A 24,911-nucleotide genomic window follows, 5' to 3' on the forward strand; every position below is an offset into this window, starting at 1 on the left:
TTGAATCTCCATCTTCTGTCTCCACCAAGGGCGGCCTTCCCTGATGGATGCTGCAAATCCTCCTGTTTCCCCCGAGCCCAGCTCTACCATCTGGTCCATACGTCCAAAATTGCACAGCACTACGTGAACATATGCCACCAGGAGGAGAGACACTGTATTACATCCCGAGTGTGGCTAACTCCCTAACCCCTCCTTCACCATAATTTCTCATGAAAGGAATTGCCGCGGACCTGGCAGCTTTTAGGTGCACGCGCTTTAAAAAAAAAAAAAAAAAAGTCCAGGGGCGCTTGGGTGACTTGGTTAAGACTCCGACTCTTGATTTCAGCTCAGGTCATGATCTCACGGTTTGTGGGTTCAAGCCCAGCATCAGGCTCTACACTGACAGAATGGAGCCTGCTTGGGATTCTCTCTCTCTCTCTCTCTCTCTCTCTCTCTCTGCCCCATCCCATCCCTGTGCATGCACATACTCTCTTAGAAATAAATATTTTTTTTAATTAAAAATTAAAAAACAAGTCCAGTGAGCCTGTCAAGGAATGCGTGTACTTGCAAACAGTGGGGACGGGCCCTTCTTCAGGAACCGCTGTTGACACAAGCAGCTACCTGCCTCTGCCACTAAAAAGTTACGGTTTTCCCTCTTGCTTAAACTCCAGGTTATTTCGGCTGGCTCTTTTGTCTGCCAAACTGTGGCCTATTCCTGCCACCCTTACTTCCAAGTCTTCACTATCTGTGGGGAAAAAATGGGGGGGTTCTTCCCCCCCCCCCCGAATTCCTAGCACTGAGCACAGGGCCTGGCCCATGGCAGGGGACACTGGGTTTGGCAAGCAGGAAGTCGAGAGCTGCCTTCTGGGAAATCAGTTCCCCTTGGCAGGGCCACAGCCATACGTGTCTCCACTGTCGGCTGGGGGAAACTGAAGAAAACCAGATAAGTCAGGAATGTTTTAAGTATTAAAGATCACGGTTTAAAATGTCACTATAGTGCGCTCTACAATAAGCACCAAACCTTAAAAAAAAAAAAAAAAAAAAAGAGGAATAAATATAGCTCCAACCCCAAGGAATGAATGGTATCTTTTCCTCCCCAGCCTCCTCTTCATCCAGACAGACACCATTAGATGATCTAATCATCAGACTCTGACTTCCTATGACGTGTGTTTGCTAGTGCTATGAACTAAATCTTACTGAAACCACTGGATTTCTTCACTCATAAAGAAATGTCTTCTCATCATTGGAATGGGCTATAAGTAGGTCTTGGGAATGTCAGATAATTAAACAGTCCTCGCCCTCAAGGAGCTCAGAGATTAACCGGGGAGTCCAACCTCCATCAACATGGCCGGAGAATGCAGTCAATATGCACAAAGGAGGGAGAGACTAACGTTACACTTCCATCTGCTTCCTCAATTCATTTCCTTTCACGAAAAGTTGTTAGCCACTTCTTCACAAGCCATGGAAACCTGTAAATTTACAACGGATCCCCCAAACCTGATTTCCCACTGAACTGAGACCTCATCCCAGTGAAAACACCACTGGGCCAAAAGTTAAGTGGTGGGTGCTGTGAACATGCAGAGGGGCCGTAGCAATCTCCCTGGCATCTCACCCAACTTGCCCAGTGCAAGAAAAAGCCTTCCAGTGGCACTCAGTCCATAAATCCCAAAATGATCCCTTTCTGCGAGGTGATCTTAAGAGCCCAAGAGCCAATGTCACTCTTGTCGCTGAAGCCATCTGGAGTGTTTCCAGCTACTGACTCTGCCACCCAGGGGGTGGTGGGGAGAGGAGTGGCCCTTGGGCCAAGTGGAGTCTGGGCTCCCCAGGGGAGGCTGACAGGCAGATAAGTTTTATAGGCAGCTGCCACACGTGGCCTCCCTGATGGGAACACAGATGATGACTGTCACTCTTTTCCCTTTCCAGGCTCAGTGCTTTCAGAATGATATCGCCTCTCAAAGAGGCTCCCTTGGATACACCCAGTCTGTTCTCATCTCACGCCAAAGCTCAGACCAGCCTTTCAGCTTCTCTGGGCTGCAAAATACAGGTGGAGAGAGAGGCTCATCCTTTATCTACCACATCCCCATTCAGCTTCCTAACCAGATTTTTCTTTTCCTTCTAGAATGTAATATTCACTTTCATTAAAAGATTAAGGAAAACCTATGTGTCCTGATATGGAAAGATGTCTGCTTTACACATGCAGAGAAATCCAAGTCCAAGGAGAGACGCTAATTTGTGAGAAAGACAGTGTGGGGGTGATGCACTCTGGACGGCTCAGCTGACGTCCAGGTTCCAATCACGGCCTCGTGTTGTGGTTCCATGACCTCAGACACAGCTATTTCCACAGATCATTTATTTTTACTTAAGTTACTACCTGTGCCAGACTCCATGCCTCGATGTTTCTTCGACTGTAAAAATGGGGATAAGAACAGTACCTACCTCTTTGACCACTGGGAGGATTAATGACTTAATTCATGTAAAGTCCTCAATGTCAGAGCTCAGTAAATTATGGGTGGGGGGAGATGTTAATAATGTTTCTTCTAGAGAGGATTTTTCACGCGAGTAGAGTTTTCATTTTTATTTTGCATACTTATGAACTGTTTTAATCTTTGCAATGAGTTGGGGCCAGGCTATAATCACTACTGAAATTAATAAAATAAGCTACATGCCTTTCTTTCAAATACATAAATGTAACATTTTCAGCTCTTCCTAGGATGCCTCTGAAAACCCTGACCCACTGGCCCTCCACCACAGGCTCCCCCACAGTATGTGCATGTGTGCATGTCGGCATGAGTGTGTGCAGAGGGTTATTGGTTACTGCATTTATATTATCTACACACTCCACTATATGCCTGGGGTGCCCGGTTTTATTCATTCCAGGAACTCACATAATTTCTGTGCTGGGCTGTTTGGGAGTTATAAACAGTTGCACATCCTAGCCAGCTATAAGCTGCCCAGAACGAAAACCACTGTGGGAGACTGTGGGACTTGAAGACGGTCTGTGGGCTCAGAAATGAAAGAAGACAAGAAGTGGCCAAAAAAAAAAAAAAAAAAAAAAAAAAAACCCAAAACCAAAAATGGCTGACTTGGAGCACTGACCCTGTTCCTCAGCAACTCATCCCTACTTCCCACGGGGTGGATGTGTTGTTGCGTACACCCCACACCAACCACTCCCCCCCCCACCCCCTGGAGCTTTCATTTCACAATAGACCACTGCCAGAAATTCCCTCCTGTCCGGATTGCTTTAGGACAATAAAGAATTATCCCAGAAAGAGGTGATGGGGCTGCTGCTAGGCCCTCACACAACTGTACGAAATAGATTTCTTCCCCCAGCTCCTGGAAAACACAGAAATCAGCTGTCCCAAGGGAATGGGAAATTTAGCTGGAAGAAAGAAGGAAGGAAATTTGGGAGTCTGGAGCCCTCTGAGTCTCGGGAAAACTCATCTGAAAGGGGCCACTGCAGGGCAATGGAAAACCCTGGCAGGTATCAGAATAGAGAAAGGGGTCAGAGTTAGGGGAGAGAAAGGAAACCCTCCTTCAACACACACCACCCCCGGCACCACAGAATTCTGCAGAACCCGGAAGGCTGGCTGGATTAATCCCGATTCTATGGGCTGCCCCAGGTGAATTCAACACCACCTACAATGCTGTTTCTATGGAGAAATTTATTGTGAGTCCCAATAACTAACTTACAAACAAGCAGTGGGAACCCAGCCCAATTACAATTTGGAGACAACATGTACTGTTTCCTCACTTGGGCTGAAACTTCCATATCTAACCAAAACTTTGTGACCACTGCCAAATAGCTCAGAGCCTTGCCCTTTTTAGGTGCTCAGTATTTGTTAGTCCTCGAGCTGTGTGGCTTCCAGATTTGACCATACGTTGTCATTGCTGTGCTGTGCGTTCTATCCGGTTCTTCCCAAGAACCCAGGGACTCGCCCACAGCCCTCACCTACCTGTTTGCTAGCTGCTGCTCGAAGTCCCCACATTGCCGCAGGAGCTCGCCACAGGTAGCTATTATCCTAAACCAAACAAAAGGCACTTCAAGTTCAAGTACCTGGAATGTTGACACAGGACAAACATTATCTCATTCATAAAAATTCTAACTATTCACTCCTTTTGGTGGGGCTGGATTCTGGAAAAGTGGTTAACCATCTGACAGTCTACCTGACGTGTTTTACTAATTAGTAATTCATGGAGAAGGTAAAAGTGACCCCCTTCTAATGCCCTCAAGTCACAGGCCTCTCTGCTTCGAATCACAGTTCTGTCTACAGGTCAAATGATCTTACATTTCCAAACTACTGAGGAGCTCTGGGGCTTTGTCCTTAAGAAAACGGGTTGGAAACACTTCCTATCTAAAATTTAAAAACCAGGGCACCTGGCTGGCTCAGTCGGAAGAGCATGCAACTCTTGATCTCGGGGTCGTGAGTCGGAGCCCCACATGAGGTGCGGAGATTACTTACTTAAATAAATTTTTAAAAACTTTAAAATAAAATTTAAAAATCAACGATACATTTAAAAAATCATTCACCACAATCAAGTGGGATTTATTCCCAGGATGCAATGGTGGTTCAATATTTGCATATCAATCAACGTGACAGATCACAAGAGAAAGGATAAAAATCACGCCATCAGGGGCGCCTGAATGGCTTAGTCGGTTAAGCATCCGACTCTTGATTTTGGCTCAGGTCTTGATCTTGCAGTTCATGAGATCGAGCCCCATGTCAGGCTCTGTGCTCACAGCACAGGGCCTGCTTGGGATTCTCTCTCTCACTCTCTCTCTCTCTCTCTCTCTCTCTCTCTGCCCCTCCCCTGTTCACACTCTCTCTCTCAAAACAAACATTTTTTTAAAATTTTTTTTTAATCTTTATTTTTGAGAGAGAGAGACAGAGTGTGAGTGGGAGGGGCAGAGAGAGAGGGAGACACCGAATCTGAAGCAGGCTCCAGGCTCTGAGCTGTCAGCACAGAACAGAGCCAGATGCAGGGCTTGAACTCATGAACTGCGAGATCATGACCTGAGCCAAAGTCTGACACTCAACCAACTGAGCCATTCAGGTGCCCCCAAATAAACACTTTTTAAAAGTCATATGACCATCTTAATAGATGCAGAAAAATCATCTGACAAAGTACAACATCCATTCATGATAAAAACTCTCTAACAAAGTAGGTTTAGAGGGAGCATACCTCAACATAATGAAGGCCATTTTTGAAAAACCCACAACTAATATCCTCAATGATGAAAAACAGAGAAGAGCTTTTCCCCTAAGGTCAGGAAGAAGACGAGAATGTCTGCTCTCACCACTGTTATTCAACATAGTACTGAAGTCCTGGCCTCAGCAATCGGGCAACAAAAAGAAATAGAAGGCATCCAAATTGGTAAAGAAGAAGTAAAACTTTCACTATTTGCAGATGACACAACACAATATAGAGAAAACCCTAAAGAGTCGACCAAAAAACTGCTAGAACTGATCAATGAATTCAGTAAAGTCAAAGGATACAAAATCAATGCATAGAAATTTGTTATATTTTTTACACTAATAATGAAGAAGCAGAATAAGAGATTAAGAAAACAATCCTATTTACAACTGTACCAAAAATAATAAAACACTTAGGAATACACTTGACCAAAGAGATAAAAGACCTGTACTTTGAAAACTATAAAACTCTAATGAAAGAAATTGAAGACGGTACAAATAGAAAGATGTTCCATGCTCATGGACTGGAAGAAACAACATTCTTAAGATGTCTCCACTACCGGAAGCAATCTATAGATTTAATGGAAGCCCTATCAAAATACCACCAGCATTTTGCATAGAACTACAACAAATCATCTTAAAACCTGAAGGGAACCACAAAAGACCCCAAATAGCCAAAGCAACCTTGAGAAAGATGAACAAAGCTGGAGGCATCATAATTCCAGATTTCAAGATATACTACAAAGCTGTAGTAATCAAAACAGTATGGCGTTGGCACAAAAATAGACACATAGTTCAATGGAACAGAATAGAAAGCTCAGAAATACACCCACGCATATAGGGTCCATTAATCTACAACAAAGGAGGCAAGAATATACAAAGGAGAAAAATAAATCTCTTCAACAAATGGTGTTGGGAAAACTGGACAGCAACATGCAAAATAATGAAACCGGACCACTTTCTTACACCACACACAAACATAAACTCAAAATGGATTAAAGCTTAAATATGAGACCTGAAATCATAAAACTTCTGGGAGAAAATATAGGCAATAATTTCTTTGACATCAGCCATAAAAACATTTTTCTAAACGTGTCTCCTCAGGCAAGAGAAACCAAAGTGAAATTAAACTATTGGGACTACACGACCAAAATAAAAAGCTTTTGCTTTTTGTGAAAGTAACCATCAACAAAACAAAAAGGCAATTTACTAAATGGGAGAAGATATTTGCAAATGATGGGCTAATATCCAAAATATATAAAGAATATATACAACTCAACACCAAAAAACCCAAATAATCCAATTAAAAAATGAGCAGAGGACTGAATAGATGTTTTTCCAAAAAAGATACACAAATGGTCAACAGACACATGAAAACATGCTCAGCATCAGTCATCACCAGGGAAATGCAAATCAAAACCACAATGAGATACCACCTCACACCTGTCAGAATGGCTACAATCAAAAATACAAGAAATAATAAGCATTGGCGAGGATGTGGAGAAAAAGGAACCCTCCTGTGATGTTGGTGGGATTGCAACTGGTGCAGCCAATGTAGAAAACAGTATGGAGCTTCCTCAAAAAAGTAAAAATAGAATTACTATATGCTCCAGTAATTTCACTACTAGCTATTGACCAAAAGAAAACAAAAATACTAATTCAAAAGATATACCCACCCCCACGTTTAGTGCAACATTAGTTACAATAGCCAAGACATGGAAGCAACCCAAATGTCCATCCACAAATACCATATACACTTGGATAAAGTGTATGTGGTATGTATGTATATATGTATGTATTTATACATACACCTACATACATATACCTATATACATATATGTACATATATATAGACGTATATATATGTGTGTATATATGTATACATATATATATATACCACATACATGTATGTGTGTGTATACACACACACACACACACACACACACACACACACACACACACACACACTGGACTATTAGTCATAAAATAGAATGAAAAATCTTGCCCTCTGCAACAACATGGATGGATCTAGTGGGTATAATGCTAAGTGAAATAAGTCAGTCAGAAAGATACCACAGGATTTCACTCATATGTGGAATTTAAGAAACAAAACAAAGAAAAAAAGAGACAGAGTCGTAAATACAGAGGACAAACCGGTGATTGCCAGAGGGGAGATGGGTAGAGGGACAGGTGAAATAAAGGGGATTAAAAAAAATTAAATTTAAATTTAAAAATCAAAATTCATTACTTAGTATTTGTTAGATGTCTGCTATGTACAAGGCAAAGAAAACTATTTTGATACTAGAAGTTATCTCTCTGATCACATGAAAGGCAGATGAAGATTAATCCACTTGGCTTCTCAGAGATAAGCCTGAATGACCATCATACCTGTATTTAATAATCCTTTAATTTTCAAGTAATTTTATGCTGGGCCTCCAACTCCAGGTGCTGAGTCCTTCAACACCAAACTATAATGTCAGGACAAATCCAAGGATTAAAAAACATCTAAAGTCTGGTTAATTTTTAACTTTCTCTAAAAGTGCCTATCATCACCGGGGTATCTAGGCATTCCATCATAAGAAAGGTTTATGAGAAAGCGAAATATTCCACTTTTCACTTGCCTCAGGTACAACAGAATAACCTTGTACATAGTATTTTCTGGTGTACCAAGCCACCAGCGACGATAGGGGATACAGTTAGCATCTAGAACATTAAATTTCATCCTCCCAAAATAAAAGTCCAGATCAGAGCCCATGAAGAGATGATCCCTGGGAGGCCCTGGATCAGAGCAGATCCAGGGTCTGGATGTGCCGGATGTGTGGGCCACCACGCTGAGACCTACAGGTGGCACCGGCACCCTGTGCACACTACCTAGGCCAGGGGTCAGGCAAGTGGGTGAAGAGCAGCCTCCCTCTTCTGAATGTACATCCCTGAAGAGCAGTTTTAAGGAAAAGAAATTTTTTTTTTTAATTTTATTTATTTTTTAAATTTACATCCAAATTAGCATATAGTGCAACAATGATTTCAGGAGTAGATTCCTTAGTGCCCGCTACCCATTTAGCCCATCCCCCCCACACCCCTCCAGTAACCCTCTGTTTGTTCTCCATGTTTATGAGTCTCTTATGCTTTGTCCCCCTCCATTTTTACATTATTTTTGTTTCCCTTCCCTTATGTTCATCTGTTTTGTCTCTTAAAGTCCTCATATGAGTGAAGTCATATGATATTTGTCTTTCTTTGACTGACTTATTTCACTTAGCATAATACCCTCCAGTTCCATCCACGTAGTTGCAAATGGCAAGATTTCATTCTTTTTTGATTGCCGAGTAATACTCCATTGCATATATATACCACATCTTCTTTATCCATGCATCCATCAATGGACTTTTGGGCTCTTTCCATCCTTTGGCTATTGTTGGTAGTGCTGCTATAAACATGGGGTGCATGTATCCCTTAGAAACAGCACACCTGTATCCCGTGGAGAAATGCCTAGTAGTGCAATTGCTGGGTCGTAGGGTAGTTCTATTTTTAGTTTTTTGAGGAACCTCCATACTGTTCTCCAGAGTGGCTGCACCAGCTTGCATTCCCAGGGAAAAGAAATTCTTGATTGCTTTTGACCTCGGCCTAATAGGAGAGCTACTACCATGCACAGTAGTGGGAGAGCAAGAGCACAAGAGGACATATGGCCAGGCTACTGGGACTTCAGCTGTCAGCCCCAGGAAGTGAACCCAGTGCTTCTAGAGCTTCCAAGCTTTAAGTGATATTAGAAATCTGAACTGGGGCACCTGAGTGGCTCAGTCAGTTAAGTGTCTGACATCAACTCAGGTCACGGTCTCAAGACTCGCGGGTTCGATCCCCACGTCAGGCTCTGTGCTGACAGCTCAGAGCCTGAAGCCTGCTTCGGATTCTGTATCTCCCTCTTTCTCTGCCCCTCCCCTGCTCACATCTGTCCCTCTCTCTCAAAAATAAATAAACATTTAAAAAAAATTAGAAATCTGGATTATGTTAAAACTGGTTTTTAAATGTTGAAAACTCACCCAAAATTTTTTAAATGATGTGATCAAACAAACCATGTCCGTAGGTCAGATCTGGCTCCTGATGCAGTCTGCACCTTCTGGCTAGAACTTTCAAGGACCAAACCTTCTTAGGCCACTGCTGATCACATTCCCACCAGGCCTCAGGGCTTGGGGCAACAGGGGTCTATCTATTGGCTCACAGGTCATAGGGGCTACCCCAGAATCTGGCCCTGAACAACCATTTGGGAGGGTCACCTCAATGACTGTCATGGAACTCTTACATGGTCCTTTTCAGGCCAGATAATGCTGCCTTATCACTTAGTGGTATGGTGCTTAAATCTAAAAACAGGATCTGGGCACCTGGCTGGCTCAGTCAGTAGAGTGTGTGTGACTCTTGCTCTCAGGGTTGTGGGTACGAGCCCCCCACATGGGGTGTAGAGATTATTTTAAAATATAAAATCTTAAAAAATTTAAAAAAATAAATAAAGATAATAAAAACAGTATCCAATCAGCTGTGTATTTTCTAATATGCAAGTTCTAAGTTACTTTAGGCCTGAAAAAGTATAGGGTAAGGGGAAAAAAATCTCACAACAAGTAGAAAATGTGAGTCACCAAAGGAGATAAGGAGCTCATAAAGACTGTTTATGCATTAGGAGTGAGAGAGGTCCTTCTGGTGCTGCTGTTGCTGTTGTTAGTTTTAACTGGCTTGTTTTTAGAGTCTAGAGGTTTTGCTTTAAAAAAAAAAAAAAAGGCAGTGAAAGATGAAAAAGAAATGAACCCCTTACAAACACATTCATCATTTTTACATATTATATGATGCATGTTTATGCTTACTTACTATATGGGGCACATGCTTAAATTACAGCCCTCGGGGCACCTGGGTGGCTCAGTTGAGCATCTGACTCAATTTAGACTCAGGTCATGATCCCAGGGTTGTGGGATTGAGCCCCTGCTTAAGATTCTCTCCCTCCCTCGTGGTGCCTGGGTGGCTCAGTTGGTTAAGCGTCCAACTCTTGATTTGGGCTCAGGTCATGATCTCATGGTTCATGGGTTTGAGCCCCACTTTGGGCTCCGCACTGGCAGCGCAGGGCCTGCTTGGGATTCTCTCTCTCTTTCCCTCTCTCTCTGCCCCTCCCCCACTCGTTTGCATTCTCTCTCTCAAAATACATAAATAAAAAACTTTAAAGGTTCTCTCCCTCTACTCTCCCTCTCCCCGACTCACAACTATCTCTCTCTTAAATAAAAAATAAAATCACAGCCCTCATTTTACCTAATGGAGTTCTGAAAAGCTGTCCAATCTTCTTGAAAAAGCGAGTTGGGAGGAATATCATCCAGCTTGCACTTCTTTCGTATCGACTGGAGAGTACTGGTGAAATCGGACACGTACCTGTGAGGAAAGAAAACAAAACAGATGGGGATGTCAGCGTCAACTCATATCTGAAGACGCTTGGAATTACGTGGCTTTGGACAAATGGCCAAGGACCTCAAGACCGTTTTGTAGAGGTTCCTGCCGAGCGGTCCAACTGCTTGTGAACTCTGACCACAGAAGGGTCTCCTCTGTATGGCAGGACCATCTTTCTCACCTGGAAGGGCAGCTTTAAGGGAGATGCTCAAGATAAGGAAGGGGACAGCCACTAAGTTGAAGATTCTGGTGACCGGACAGGTGAGAGGTGGGGCTGGTCAATTACTCCTTGGCCCAAAGAACTGTCCTGAAACATCAGCGTCCCACTAGGATACCCGACCATCACCAAGGACACCATAAAGCAGCTCGCCAAAGTCCCCGGTACTTCTGTGGCATTCTTCCCCCCCAAATCTAGATTAAGCAGCCAAGCTCCATGGCAGGCGAGAGCCCACCTTTAATGGCACAGGAGCACGAAACTAGATTCAAAGCTGAAGACCCTCCCTCATCAGACTGCTGTTTGCTCCTGCTGTATACCACATGCTTTCCCTCATGGGAAAGGTTTAACCAGACAGCTTCTTTCACGTGTGTGTTCGAAGCACGTGCTGTCACTAGGCTGGAAGCTCCTGGAGAAGAGGGACTATCCCTTTGTGGCTCATAACCGTTCCCCCAGAAATTAGCACAGGGCTGGCCATAAAAGAGACACCTCGGGGCGCCTGGGTGGCGCAGTCGGTTAAGCGTCCGACTTCAGCCAGGTCACGATCTCGCAGTCCGTGAGTTCGAGCCCCGCGTCAGGCTCTGGGCTGATGGCTCGGAGCCTGGAGCCTGTTTCCGATTCTGTGTCTCCCTCTCTCTCTGCCCCTCCCCCGTTCATGCTCTGTCTCTCTCTGTCCCAAAAATAAATAAAAAAAAAAAAAAAAAAAAAAACGTTGAAAAAAATAAAAGAGACACCTGGGAACAGTTCCCGAACAAATGCCAGACTGGCAGCGTGGCCTTGGCAAAGTGTGTGGGTGTCTTTGGGCCTCAGCTTCCTCATCCTTAATGACGTCTGCTAAATTGCCTCACAGGGTTGCCGTGATGATAAAATAAGATAAATGAAGTAATATACATAAAAGTTCCCCAGAAAGTAGGAAATGCAAGCTGATGTGGGGTGGTGGTGCCTTTGAGGACATACAGCTCTTGGAACACGAACGAACAAGTACAGGTCCTTGCGTATCAGGAAAAGGTCAGGGGAGGTCCTGTTCTCTGGAAACCACAAGGCTCCCTGAAAACCTAGACCATCTGTGTCCCTCACAAGAAGCCTGACCTCTCTCCCTCCCCAAAGCATTAGCTCGAAGTGAGGAAAGTGGGATGTGACGCCCAGGGCACAGGCCTGAAGAGCAAGCTGGTGTGGAGGAAAGAAAGGCCACAGGCAGCAGAAACTGCTTCAGACCTCTGCGCTGACTACAAGTGACACCGCGGCCCCCTGGACACGGGCCCGAGGCTTTAGAGGGGAGAGCCATGAAACCGATATCCACCCACGGCACCTCCCCTTTGTACCAAGAGGAGGGACAGCTTTCTGTCAGTCCTTGTGGGAGGGGGACGGGCCTCAAGGACCAACAGACGGGGGAGGGCGGGAGGAGGGATGTTGAGGAACACGGCTGTGCTTCAGCCGCAGGAGGTTAACCGACTGTGCTACCGCCCCGCACTATGATGGAAAAGTCTTAGAGGAGCACGCCAAGCAGCGAGGCCCTTGCTCTGCAGGAGCTCAGGATGGCATTCTGGGAGGCCGAGTAAGCAGTAGAGTACTGGGGGAGGGGGTGTCCATTCGGCCACAGTGTTCATCACATCACAGTTTTATCACATTTGTTCCCAAACCTTCCGATTCTCTCTCACAGTAAATGTTCCTGGGGGTCCCTGCCACATAAGAGTCGCTGTGTTAGGGGCTCTGATACATGCTTTCACTTGATACCCACAACTGCCATGAAGATGGCCTCCTCAGTTTACTCAGCGAAAAGACACCGAGGCTCCCAGAGGCCCCAACCGGTAAGCATCAGAGCCAGGGCTAAGCCCAGGTGGCTCCGACCCCAAAGCCCACACTCCTGTTGTAGTTGGGAAGCCCTTGATTCTGAAACCCCTTCTCAGTTGCTATATCCTATGGCTTTACCCTAGTTCAAGTTAGCCCAGCCCCCTCCAACCTCCCCCATGTGCCCCTGCCGTCCTTAATGCCCTCCCCATGACTGAACGATGTCCCCTCCCAACCCTGCTCCAGTTAGCTTCACTCTGATTGCCCTAATTTTACAAACAGCAGCTACTGGGGTAGCTTCAAAATCTTCCCTTCTAGAGGGGACCTAGTTTCACCACATACCCTATATACAGTTTGAATTTTTAATATAGATCTATGTTATTTTTTTAATAAAATTTTTTTAATGTTTTATTTATTTTTGAGAGAGAGAGACAGAACGTGAGCAGGGGAGGGGCAGAGAGAGAGCAAGACACAGAATCCAAAGCAGGCTCCAGGCTCCGAGCTGTCAGCACAGAGCCCGATGCGGGGCTCGAACTCACAGACTGTGAGATCATGACCTGAGCCGAAGTCAGACGCCCAACCAACTGAACCACCCAAGCGCCCCATGTTTATTCATTTTTGAAAGACAGAGAGAGACAGAACACAAACAGGGGTGGGGCGGAGAGAGAGGGGGACACAGAATCCGAAGCAGGCTGCAGGCTCCAGGCTCCAAGCTGTCAGCACAGAGGTCGACACGGAGCTCGAACTCACAAACCAAGAGAACATGACCTGAGCCAAAGTCGGACGCTTAACTGACTGAGCCACCCAGGTGCCCCTGTTATTTTTTTTTTTTAATGAAGTAACCAAAATAACCAACAGAACTGGAAGTAAAAATATCACTCACAAGAGCTGAAAGGGGCAGGGGATAAGAAAGAGGAACTTCCTTAAATAAACCCAGTCCCTCAAGATACAGTAGTTAAGGTTGAGGGGCGCCTGGGTGGCTCTGTCAGTTAAGCATCCAACTCTTGATTTCAGCTCAGGTCATGATCCCAGGGTTGTGCGATCGTTCCCCGAGTTGGGCTCCACACTGAGTGTGGAGCCAGCTTCAGACTCCCTCTCTCTCCCCCTCTGCTCCTCTCCTCCACTCCTGCTCTCCCTCTCTAAAAAGAATTTTTAATGTTTTATTTATTTTTGAGAGAGAGAGAAAATGTGAACCAGGGAGGGTCGGGGGGTCAGGAACAGAGGATCTGAAGCAGGCTCAGCGCTGACAGCAGCAAGTGGGAATGGGGGCTCAAATGGGAACAGTGAGCCGAAGTCAGAGACCTCAACCGGCCAAGTCACTCAGGCACCCCCCTTCTCTAAAATTAAAAAAAAATAATAGTTAAGGTTGATAAAAAATTCTTCTTTACAGAGGGAAGAGCTGAAAAATCTTTCATCTATATAAAATTTTTAATGTTTTATTTACTTTTGAAAGAAAGAAAGAGAGAGAGAGAGAGAGAGAGAGAGAGAGAATGCAAGCAGGGGAGGGGCAGAGAGAGAGAGGGGGGGACAGAGGATCCAAAGCAAGCTCCACATTGACAGCAGCAAGCCCAACTCTGGCCTCAAATTCACGAACCATGAGATCATGACCTGAGCCAAAGTCAGACACTTAACCGACTGAGCCACCCAGGCAGCTGACATCTTCTTTTAAAAGAGTAAAAGCAAAATGTGCAAGAGTGGGTATTTCTGAGCAGAAGGACTAAGGGTAGAAAGGAAGGGAAGAAGATTTTGACTTTTTAATACTTTTTTGTATTCTAAAAAATTATTCTACAGCATTATTTTTGTTATTTTATAGTAACATTTTTATATCTGGATAAAAAATTCTTTCCATCCACAAAGTCCTGGCTGGTGCTGGAGACAGAAAGTGGTTTTGTCTGATCAGACTTGTTGCTCGTGCTTCTTAGAAAAGTGAACGCATCTGGGCTCACCTGGCTGCACCTCTGTCTGAGAGCAGGGCGTGGGTCCTTGGCAGCCCTAACGTCTACACTGGGAGCTGCCCTCCGGAGGTGGTAACTGCCCACTGCACCACAGACCTCAGAGCTCACAGGGGCGTGCCCAGTATTTCTGGAATGCCAAAAGCTCCCTAAAATTTACTACAGGAAAACAGCCTTCAGTTCAATTAAAAAAAATTTCTCGAGACTGAGGGTGACTTCATTGTAGAACAAGCTACCAAAGGAAGGTCTTTGGAGAGCCTAAGAACATATCTGTCTCTAAGTGGGAGACTGCAGCAGACCGACCTGAGGGCCCTCACGCCTCAACTGCACGGGTCAGAAAATCCAGCCTTATGCTGCTTGCTCACTTGTTCCTAACTCAGCGTGATTTAGTGTCCTCTTCTTTCTCTCCACAGCTCTGTTGCAATGGAATTCACACACCACACAATTCACCCATTTAAAGAGTACAACCCAGTGATTTTAGTGTAGTCACAGGGCTGTGTGACCATCACCAATCAACTTGAGAACATGTTCATCACCTGAAAAAAAAGCCCTGTGTCTTTTGGTATTGAACCCCCATCTCCTCCAAATGTCCACCTCTCCTCAGCCAGGGGAGAATCTATTTTCTGTTCCTACCCACTTGCCTGTTTTCGATCCTTCATACAGGTGGAATCATACAGCATGTGGTCTTTTGTGACTGACCTCCTTCACTTAGCATGACGTATTTCTCTCATTTTTATATTTTTAGCTACACAAGAAATGCATGACTATATGCTTTTTTAAAAATCAGAAAATAACAAAGCTAAATCCTCTATGAATACCACCCTAGTCCTTCCCTCCTTTCCTACCTCCCCAAAGATAACAGATGTTTTGAGTTTGTGGCCTAACCTTCCAGGCATTAGAGCTCAGCAAACCTTTTTTCTGCTAAGGTCCCATTATTTTAGGTTTTGAGGGTCCCAAGGTCTCTGCTCTAACTACTCACTTCTACCTTCATAGACCATAGATAAGGGAATGGACATGGCTGTGTTGCAATAAAACTTTATTTACAAAAACAGAGGGCAGGCCAGATTTGGCTCATGTGTTAAGAGTTTGTTGACACCTCTTCTACAGGAATATATAATGCATGTTAAAGCATGGAAAACAAACAAACAAACAAACAAAACAAGATCCAGAACAGGGATTGGTACTCTAGGCTATTTTGTAAGTGAAATTTTCCTGGAATACAGCCATGCCCATTCATTTATGTGTCATCTACCGAAGTTTCTATTGACCATAAGGCCCAAAAGCTTAAAATGCTTATCATCTGGCCCTCTGCAGAAAAAGTATGCTGAACCCTGCTATGGAAAGTATACCCTATTTTTTTATGGTGTTTTCACATACTGTATTAGACTCTACATAGGATTCTGCAACTTGCTTTTTTTTTTCACTCAATGAACTCTATCAATGTTGGTATGTGTAGCCCTATTAATACTGTAACTGCCAAATAGAGTTCCCTTGTACAAATATACCATATCTTATTTAGCCATTGCCAAATTCATGGCCATTCAGGTGCTTCTCCAGGGCTCACAGGAGGAACACAGAACGCACGCATTTTCAACTGGGGCAGACAGCGCCCTCCGGAGTAGCCGGCCCTGTCCCCACACCCCAGCCTTACTTGGCAAAGAGGGATTTCAGTGCTGTCAGCAAGCCACAGGTCCCGAGGCCATTGGTGAATCTGATGCATCTGTCAACAGCTGCAGAAGCCAGAGCGAAGAGCTTGTTCACAGAGTGGCTCAGCTCCTGCACACAGTCAATGACCTCCCCGTGCTCCTGGTCAGCAAATATGGACAAACGAAAGCTGCCTCAGGCTCGAGAACAAATGAATAGACAACATTAAGATGGAGGAGACCTCCAAACCTCTTCGCCGGTGGTAAAACCACCCAAGTCAGGTGGCAGACACACAGCGCCAAGCGGCAACAGCCCTCTGGGAGCCTGACCCAAGGGGAGGAAATCGATGTGGCCCGTGAGATCACACATGTGAACTCCTGCCAGAAAAGCAGGATCAAAATCCTGTACTTTTCATCTCTTTCCTCTTTTTCTGTGATTAAGATGGCATCTCCCCCCTGGCTCTAAAGCTAGAATTCAAATTCTCCATATCAGACACTCCAGAAGAATGTAGGAAAAGGAAAATGCTTCCTTCAGGGGCAAGAATGTAACTGAGGCGGAACGGACTTTCTAGGCATGTCCCTGGAAAACAGAAAAATGGCAGGAGGCAGCAGAGTTTAACTAGTGTGAGATCTACTCTTAAATGTCAACTCGCTTCATGCTAGATAACCTTAATATTTGTAATGGGAATGCCTTCTCTTCCCCTCGGAGGCCCGCACAAGCAAACCCACCCCTGGGGCAGGGTCCATGAATGTACAGTTCCTGTGCCCATTTCCATATATTCCTTAGACAAAAGACTGCCATAATAAGAATTTGTCAAATCAGGGAGATCATCAACTTATCCCCGAAAGATTTAAGTCTCTCATTCTGCTGGACCTTTACTTGAGATTTTAAATAGAAAATTGGTAGCATATCTGTGGTTTCATTTTACACTTGGATTGAAAACCCCACAAGGTAATTAAGAGCCTGTTTTTGCACACCTGTTCCCACTCTTTGCACACCTGATGCCACCTCCCCACTTCACCAACCCCGTGGCTGGCAAACCGTATAATTCCTCGATGGCCACCAGCAGTACTATGACATTACCAAGGGCACAGCGCTGATCTGGATGAGGACGTTCTTCTCTTCCATGTCGCCATACTTCAGTTGGTAAGGTTTGTATGGACCATATACAGCCTCCACCAGCTCTGTGACTTTCACCAGGTTGTACTCATCTTAAGGAAATCAAAAATTAAAATTGATGATGAACAAAGAGTCAGAAATTGCTGGAAAAAAAACAGGTGAAAGGTACTGTACGGGAACTTTTCCGGTCTCATCTTGGGGTGACTACATTTTGTCAATTTGCTTTTGTTGTTCATGGAAGTTCCCACAATCACTTCAGTAAATATTTTCATAAATGTGAGCTCTATGTATTATCTGTCCAGAGCACTATTTAAAAAAAATGTTTAAGGTTTATTCATTTTTCAGAGACAGAGAGAGATAGTGTGGGGGGGGGGGGGGGTAGGGGCAGAGAGAGAGGGAGACACAGAATCTGAAGCAGGCTCCAGGTCTGAGCTGTCAGCACAGAGCCCAACGTGGAGCTCAAACTCACAGACCGTGAGATCATGACCCGAGCTGAAGTTGGATGCTTAACCAACTGAGCCACCCAGACGCCCCACAGAGCACTATTAAAGCCACCAACCCCCTTCGTTCCACAACCTGTCATGGTCAAGAATCCCTTCAAATGCTAACTCTAGCCAAGGTCAAGTTGCAGAAGTGCTACAGAGAAAAGGCTCTGCAGGAAGAACACTTTTCCAGAACTTGCAACCCCATATACTAGGCATTCCAAAAAACTCCTATATTCAATACATAAAAAAATGCAAAGCATGTTTGTATCAAAAATCAAAACGGGCATATTCCAGGACATAGCAATTCAGCTTCCAAGTTGAACACTTACCCAAGTGACTTTAGCATCTATTAATAACCTTTGCCTGATGATTATAAAATGTTGATTTCCTGGAGAGTCTGGGTGGCTCAGTCGCGTAAGTGTCCAACTCTTGATTTCAGCTCAGGTCATGATTTCACAGTACATGGGTTCAAGCCCCTCATCGGGCTTCACACTGACAGTACAGAGCCTGCTTGAGATTCTCTGACTCTCCCCCGCTCACGCTCTCTCTCAAAATAAATAAACCTTAAAAAAACTAAAATGGTGATTTCCTAATTCCCTCATTCTTTCTACATCTATATGCAGGCCTTCTTTTGTAAAGAAGAGATTTTCCTCTTTCTCTCTCTTTAATACAATATTCCTGTGAACTCGTGGATTCGTTTTATATTCATTGTGTCATGATCCGTCATTGTTGTTATTCATTTTGATGTTCAAGTTATTTCAAATTTGGTCATTTCAGGCTGCCTCCTTTATCTTTTTGAAACATCCATAATCAGTCTTTGAGTGTATCAGCTGGGATCCAAAATCTTTTCTATAGCCTGCAAGGACCCACAAGGACTGACCTCAGAAGGTGAAAGAGGGAAGCAGTGAAGAGTGAAGGCTCTCCTATCCAAGTTCTCTTGCCTCCTACTTATGTGACTATGTGCCAATGATAGAACTTTCAACACCTGTTCCCTCAACTGTACACTGGGGTTAATAATGGCATCAATCTTTGGCACAAAAACAGACACTCAGATCAATGGAACAGAATAGAGAACACAGAAACGGACCCACAAACGTATGGCCAACTAATTTTTGACAAAGCAGGAAAGAATATCCAATGGAATAAAGACAGTCTTTTCAGCAAATGGTGCTGGGAAAATTGGACACCAACATGCAGAAAAATAAACCTGGACCACTTTCTTACACCATACACAAAAATAAATCAAAATGGATGAAAGACCTAAATGTAAGATAGGAAGCCACCAAAATCCTCAAGGAAAAAGCAGGCAAAATCCCCTTTGACCTCGGCCGCAGCAACTTCTTATTCAACACGTCTCCAGAGGCAAGGGAAACCAAAGCAGAAATGAACTACTGGGACCTCATCAAAATAAAAAGCTTCTGCACAGCGAAGGAAACAATCAGCAAAACTAAAAAGGCAACCAATGGAATAGAAGATATTTGCAAATGACGTATCAGATAAAGGGTTAGTGTCCAAAATCTATAGAGAACTTATCAAACTCAACTCCCAAAAAACAAATAATCCGGTGAAGAAATGGGCAAAAGACATGAATAGACACTTCTCCAAAGACGACATCCAGATGACCAACCGACACGAGAAAATGCTCAACATCACTTATCATCAGGGAAATACAAATCAAAACCACAATGAGATACCACCCCACACCTGTCAGAATGGCTAACATTAACAACTCAGGCAACAACAGATGTTGATGAGGATGCAGAAAAAGAGGATCTCTTTTGCATTGCTGGTGGGAATGCAAGCTGGTGCAGCCACTCTGGAAAACAGTATGGAGGTTCCTCAAAAAATTAAAAACAGAACTACCCTACGACCCAGCAGTTGCACTACTAGGCATTTACCCAAGGGATACAGGTGTGCTGTTTCAAAGGGCACATTCACCCCAACGTTTATAACAGCACTATCAACAATAGCCAAAGTATGAAAAGAGCCCAAATGTCCATCGATGGATGAATGGATAAAGAAGACACACACACACACACACACACACACACACACACACACACACACACACTGAAGTATTACTGGGCAATCAAAAAGAATGAAATCTTGCTGTTTGCAACTACATGCATAGAACTAGAGGGTATTATGCTAAGCAAAATTAGTCATAGAAAGACAAGTATCACATGACTTCACTCATATGGGACTTCAAAGTACAAAACAGATGAACATAAGGGAAGGGAAGCAAAAATAATATAAAAACAGGGGAAGGACAAAACATAAGAGACTCTTAAATACAGAGAACAAACAGAGGGTTGCTGGAGGAGTTATGGGAGGAGGGATGGGCTAAATGGGTAAGGGGCTTAAGGAATCTACTCCTGAAATCATTGTTGCATCGTGTGCTAACTTGGATGTAAATTATAAAAAATAAATTATAGAAAGAAAAAAAAAATGGCATCAATCTTACAAGGCCTTCATGGAGATTACATAAAATCTCTGTGTAGCATGTGATAACACTTAATAAATGCCAGCTGTCTCTATTGTTACTGCCCAGCCTTTCCCCCTTCACAATTCCCCTGGCCTCCAGCCTTCTTGTGCTTCCTCAGAAGCACTGGGCTCCCTTCTGGTCAGTTCTGTCTGGAAGGACCTTTTTTCTCCCTTACCCTCCTGCATCTGGTCACCTCCCAATCTTCTTTCAGGACTCACTCAGCTGAAGTCACCAGGCTCAATCAGCATTGTTTGTTCATATATTCTCCTAGAACCACTCTGCTTTCTTTCAAAGTACTCATCTCATTTTGTAATTATACACCTATTACTATGATAATTTGGTTATCTCCCACCAGAACAGATGTTGTATGAGAGCAGGGACTGTGTCTGGTTTTGCTCAGTGTTCAGCATTCCAGTACCAGCTCATTTGTAGTTGAGTGAATAAATTAAATATGTTGTGACCTATCCATAATGCAGTCATGAAAAATAACAGGACACACACATATATATAAAACACACACACACAGTTGAGAACCAGAGTTCTCACTGTACAAGAAGAGATGCAGAAGGTAAAGTGGATCTGATTTAGAAGGACCAGTATAAACTGGAGATATGTATTTCCTAGCTCTGTCCACCAAAAGGACCTGAACCCCAGCAACAATGAGCACCCTCAGTGTCCAGACCTTGGTTTCTAAATACCATTTCCCACTAAAAGAAACCTGGCTCCTCGGAAAACATAGGTCTGAGGCAGGAAAAGTATGTGTTCCTGGAATTATTTGTGCCAAACAGCAAGGAAGTACTCAAAGACTGATGGGGACATGTCAAAAAGATACAGGAGGCAACCTAAAGGGGCAACTACTGTCCAAATTTGAAATAATTCAAGCACCAAAATGAATAATGGCAACGGTAAATCATAACACAATGAATAAAAAAAAGAATCCATGAATTCATAGTGATATTAAAGTAAAGAAAGGGGGGTGCTTGGGTAGTACAGTTGGCTGGGTGTCCAACTGTTGATCTCCGCTCAGGTCATGATCTCAGTTTGTGAGTTCGAGCCCTGCATCAGGCTCTGTGCTGATGGCATGGAGCCTGCTTGGGATTCTCTCTGTGCCTCCCCCACTTGTGCACACATGCTCTCTCTCTCAAAATAAATAAATAACAAAAATTAAAAAAAATAATAAAGTAAGGAAAGGGGGCACCTGGCTGGCTCAGGAGGAGCATGAAACTCTTGATCTCAGGGTCATGAGTTTGAGCCCCACATGGTGCAGAGATTAAACAAATAAAACTTTTAGGGGTGTCTGGGTAGCTCAGTCGGTTGGGCGTCCCTTCAGCTCAGGTCATGATCTCACAGTCTATGAGTTCAAGTCCCACATCTGGCTCTGTGCTGACAGCTCAGAGCCTGGAGCCTACTTTAGATTCTCCTTCTCTCTCTACCCCTCCCCCACTCACACTCTGTCTCTCTCTCTCTCTCTCTCTCTCTCAAAAATAAAAAACATTAAAAAATTTTTTAAATAAATAAATAAATAAAACTTTTAAAAAGTGAGGAAAGAAAAAAAATTTCTTCTTTACAAAATAAGGTCTGCAAATAAATGTAGAAGGAATGAGAGAATTAGGGAATTGCCATTTTTTTAAACGTTTATTTATTATTGAGAGTCAGAGAGAGACAGAGCATGAGCATAGGAGGGGCAGAGAGAGGAGGAGACACAGAATCCAAAGCAGGCTCCAGGCTCCGAGCTGTCAGCACAGAGCCCAACGCGGGGCTCAAATTCACAAACCGCAATATCATGACCTGAGTCAAAGTCGGATGCTCAACCGACTGAGCCACTCAGGCGCCCTGAGAGTCGCCATTTTATAATCAGTAGTGTGAAAATTTATTCAGGCAAGATTTATCAATGGATGGTAAAGTCACTGAGTAAATGTTCTTTGAGGATTAGTATTTTCCTATGAGCTCAAAGCATCACCCCATGGATTACTTATTAATTACAAAGAGGAAGAGGTACCTTTATAATAGAGAGATCTACTGGATACACTAGATACATCTACCAAGTGATTAATCCAACCATCACCAATAGTTGCACATTATGTGTCTCCTGATGTGATGCCACAGGAAATACACATCATCATCATTAATGTAGTATTCTTGCAAAAATATTTAATCTAAATTTAATCTTCAGGAAACAATCAGACAATTCCAAAATATGGGACATTCCACTAGAAAATTACACTGTATTCTTCAAAGATGTCAATGTCATGAAAGACAAGAGAGGTGGGATGACTGTTTCAGATTAAGAGTTTAAAGAGACAAGACAAAAACAAATAAAAAAGAGACAAGACAACCAAATACAATGTATGCACATCGATTGATCTTAATGGGAGGGAGAGGTGGAGAAGCAGCTATAGAGACCTGTGGAACAAATGGAAAAATTTGTGTATTAGGTGACAGTATTGAGTCAGTATTATATTGGGGGGAGGCTGATAACAATAATAAAATATTCTATTAAAAATATTTAAAGGGACACCTGAGTGGCTCAGTCAATTAAGCGTCTGACTTCAGCTCAGGTCATGCTCTCATGGTTTATGAGTTCAAGCCCTGCATTGGGCTCTTTGCTGTCAGCACAGGGCCAGCTTCAAATCCTCTGTCCCCCTCTCTCTCTACCCTCTTCTGTCTCTCTGTCTCTTAAAAGTAAACATTAAAAAAGAAATTAAAAAAAAAAAGTAAAGGATACAGAGACCCTCTCATTCATGCAGAATCAGTACATATATATAACACAAAATACGGTTTCTAAATGGTAGACTAAGAATGATCTTTCTCCTTCTTTGTGTTTTCTGGGTTTTTCTATAATGAATACCTATTGCTTATTAATTATAAAATCAACTTAAGCTATTTTAGAAAATTAGTTTTTCTATTACATAATTTACATATTTCTAATAATACCATGTACATGCATTAATTACTAAAATAGAAACAACGTTAAAGGCAAAATATAAAGTTAGAAACTATATCTGTAGGGGCGCTGGGGTGGCTCAGTTGGTAAAGCGTCTGACTTTGGATTCTGTGTCTCCCTCTCTGTCCCTCCCCTGCTCGCGCTCTCTCTCTCTCAAAAAATAAACAGTAAAAAAAGAAAATACATCTGTAACATACTTGATAAACAATAGGGAAAAAATCCTTCCTACATAAGGATATTTTGGGATAGACACCAAATTTTTAACAGTGGTTATTTCAAGCAAGCTGGGTTTTATAGGAGACTTTCATTTTGTGTTACAGATTTCTATAACACGAATTTTTATAACACGTACTTTGTTGCTTTCAATATTTAATGATATATTATTTTAAATAAATTGCTCTTATAAATTAACCCAAAATAAATCAAACTCCCAAAAATTGAAAAATAGGCAAACGAATAAGCAATTCAAAAAAGAAGTTTATAATATAAATTTAAAACTTGCTAGTAATAAAAGAAATGAAAAATCACAATGAAATGTCATTAACTGTCTAAGAACCTGGCAATGATGGAGAAAAACAAGTAGTGTCCAGTGCAAGTAAGGACATGGGGGATGGACACCCTCAGTCACTGTCGACAGACACGAAAATAGGGAGAAACCTTCTCGAGCAAAATATGACAAACATCTTTAAAATGTTCATTTCTTGGCAACTGTAATTCTTAAGCTTATCCTAAGGAATAATCAAAATTTCGGGGCTCAAAATTAATGTGCTGGACTATTCATAATAGTGTTATTTATAATAGTAGATAAAATCATTAAAGTAAGCCATACTTACAAGTGGTCATTAAAAAACATGTCTTTGGGAATGCAAGCTGGTGCAGCTACTCTGGAGAACAGTATGGAGGTTCCTCAAAAAACTAAAAACAGAATTACTCTACAACCAGCAATTGCACCACTAGGTATTTACCCAAGGGATACAGGTGTGCTGTTTCGAAGGGACACATGCACCCCCATGTTTATAGCAGGACTATCAACAATAGCCAAAGTATGGAAAGAGCCCAAATGTCCATCGATGGATGAATGGATAAAGAAGACGTGGTATATATATGCAATGGAGTATACTCAGCAATCAAAAAGAATGAAATCTTGCCATTTGCAACTATTGGATAGAACTGGAGGGTATTATGCTTAGTGACATTAGTCATTCAGAGAAAGACAAAAATCCTATGACTTGACTCATATGAGGACTTTAAGAGACAAAACAGATGAACATAAGGGAAGGGAAGCAAAAATAATATAAAAACAGGGAGGGGGACAAAGCATAAGAGACTCATAAATATGGAGAACAAACTGAGGGCTGCTGGAGGGGGTGTGGGAGGGGGGCTGGGCTAAATGGGTAAGGGGCATTAAGGAATCTACTGCTGAAATCACTGTTGCACTACGCTAATTTGGATATAAATTAAAAAATAAATAAAATAAAATAATTTAATTTAATTTAATTTAATTAAAAAAAAAAAAAAAACCCATGTCTTGGTCCTGGACAAATGCTAGAAACTGCTATACCTGGGTATGGAGCAAGTTTAGTTCAGAGGCAATTAAAAAATGCTAATAGGCCAAAAACAAAAAAAGGCAACAAATAAAATTAAATACACGTTTAAAAAAAAAACAAAAAAACCATGTCTTGGGAAAACATTTA

At 42.9% G+C, this 24,911-nt stretch overlaps 1 protein-coding gene across 1 annotated transcript in view; it reads right to left on the minus strand.

Annotated features, from left to right (window-relative positions):
• Positions 1 to 24,911, minus strand: part of COG7 (component of oligomeric golgi complex 7) — an 84,097-nt gene that overhangs the window by 21,200 nt on the left and 37,986 nt on the right. The window contains exons 8-11 of the mRNA XM_053894367.1: positions 17,268 to 17,395; positions 16,192 to 16,346; positions 10,455 to 10,571; positions 3,933 to 3,998 (exon numbers count right to left, since the gene is read on the minus strand). Coding sequence (XP_053750342.1) covers positions 3,933 to 3,998; positions 10,455 to 10,571; positions 16,192 to 16,346; positions 17,268 to 17,395 — 466 coding nt within the window. The remainder of the gene's footprint in view (positions 1 to 3,932; positions 3,999 to 10,454; positions 10,572 to 16,191; positions 16,347 to 17,267; positions 17,396 to 24,911) is intronic.

This window comes from Panthera pardus, unplaced genomic scaffold, assembly GCF_024362965.1.
Source record: "Panthera pardus isolate Hobbes unplaced genomic scaffold, ASM2436296v1 HiC_scaffold_5, whole genome shotgun sequence".
In the NCBI taxonomy this organism is placed as follows: Eukaryota; Metazoa; Chordata; class Mammalia; order Carnivora; family Felidae; genus Panthera; species Panthera pardus.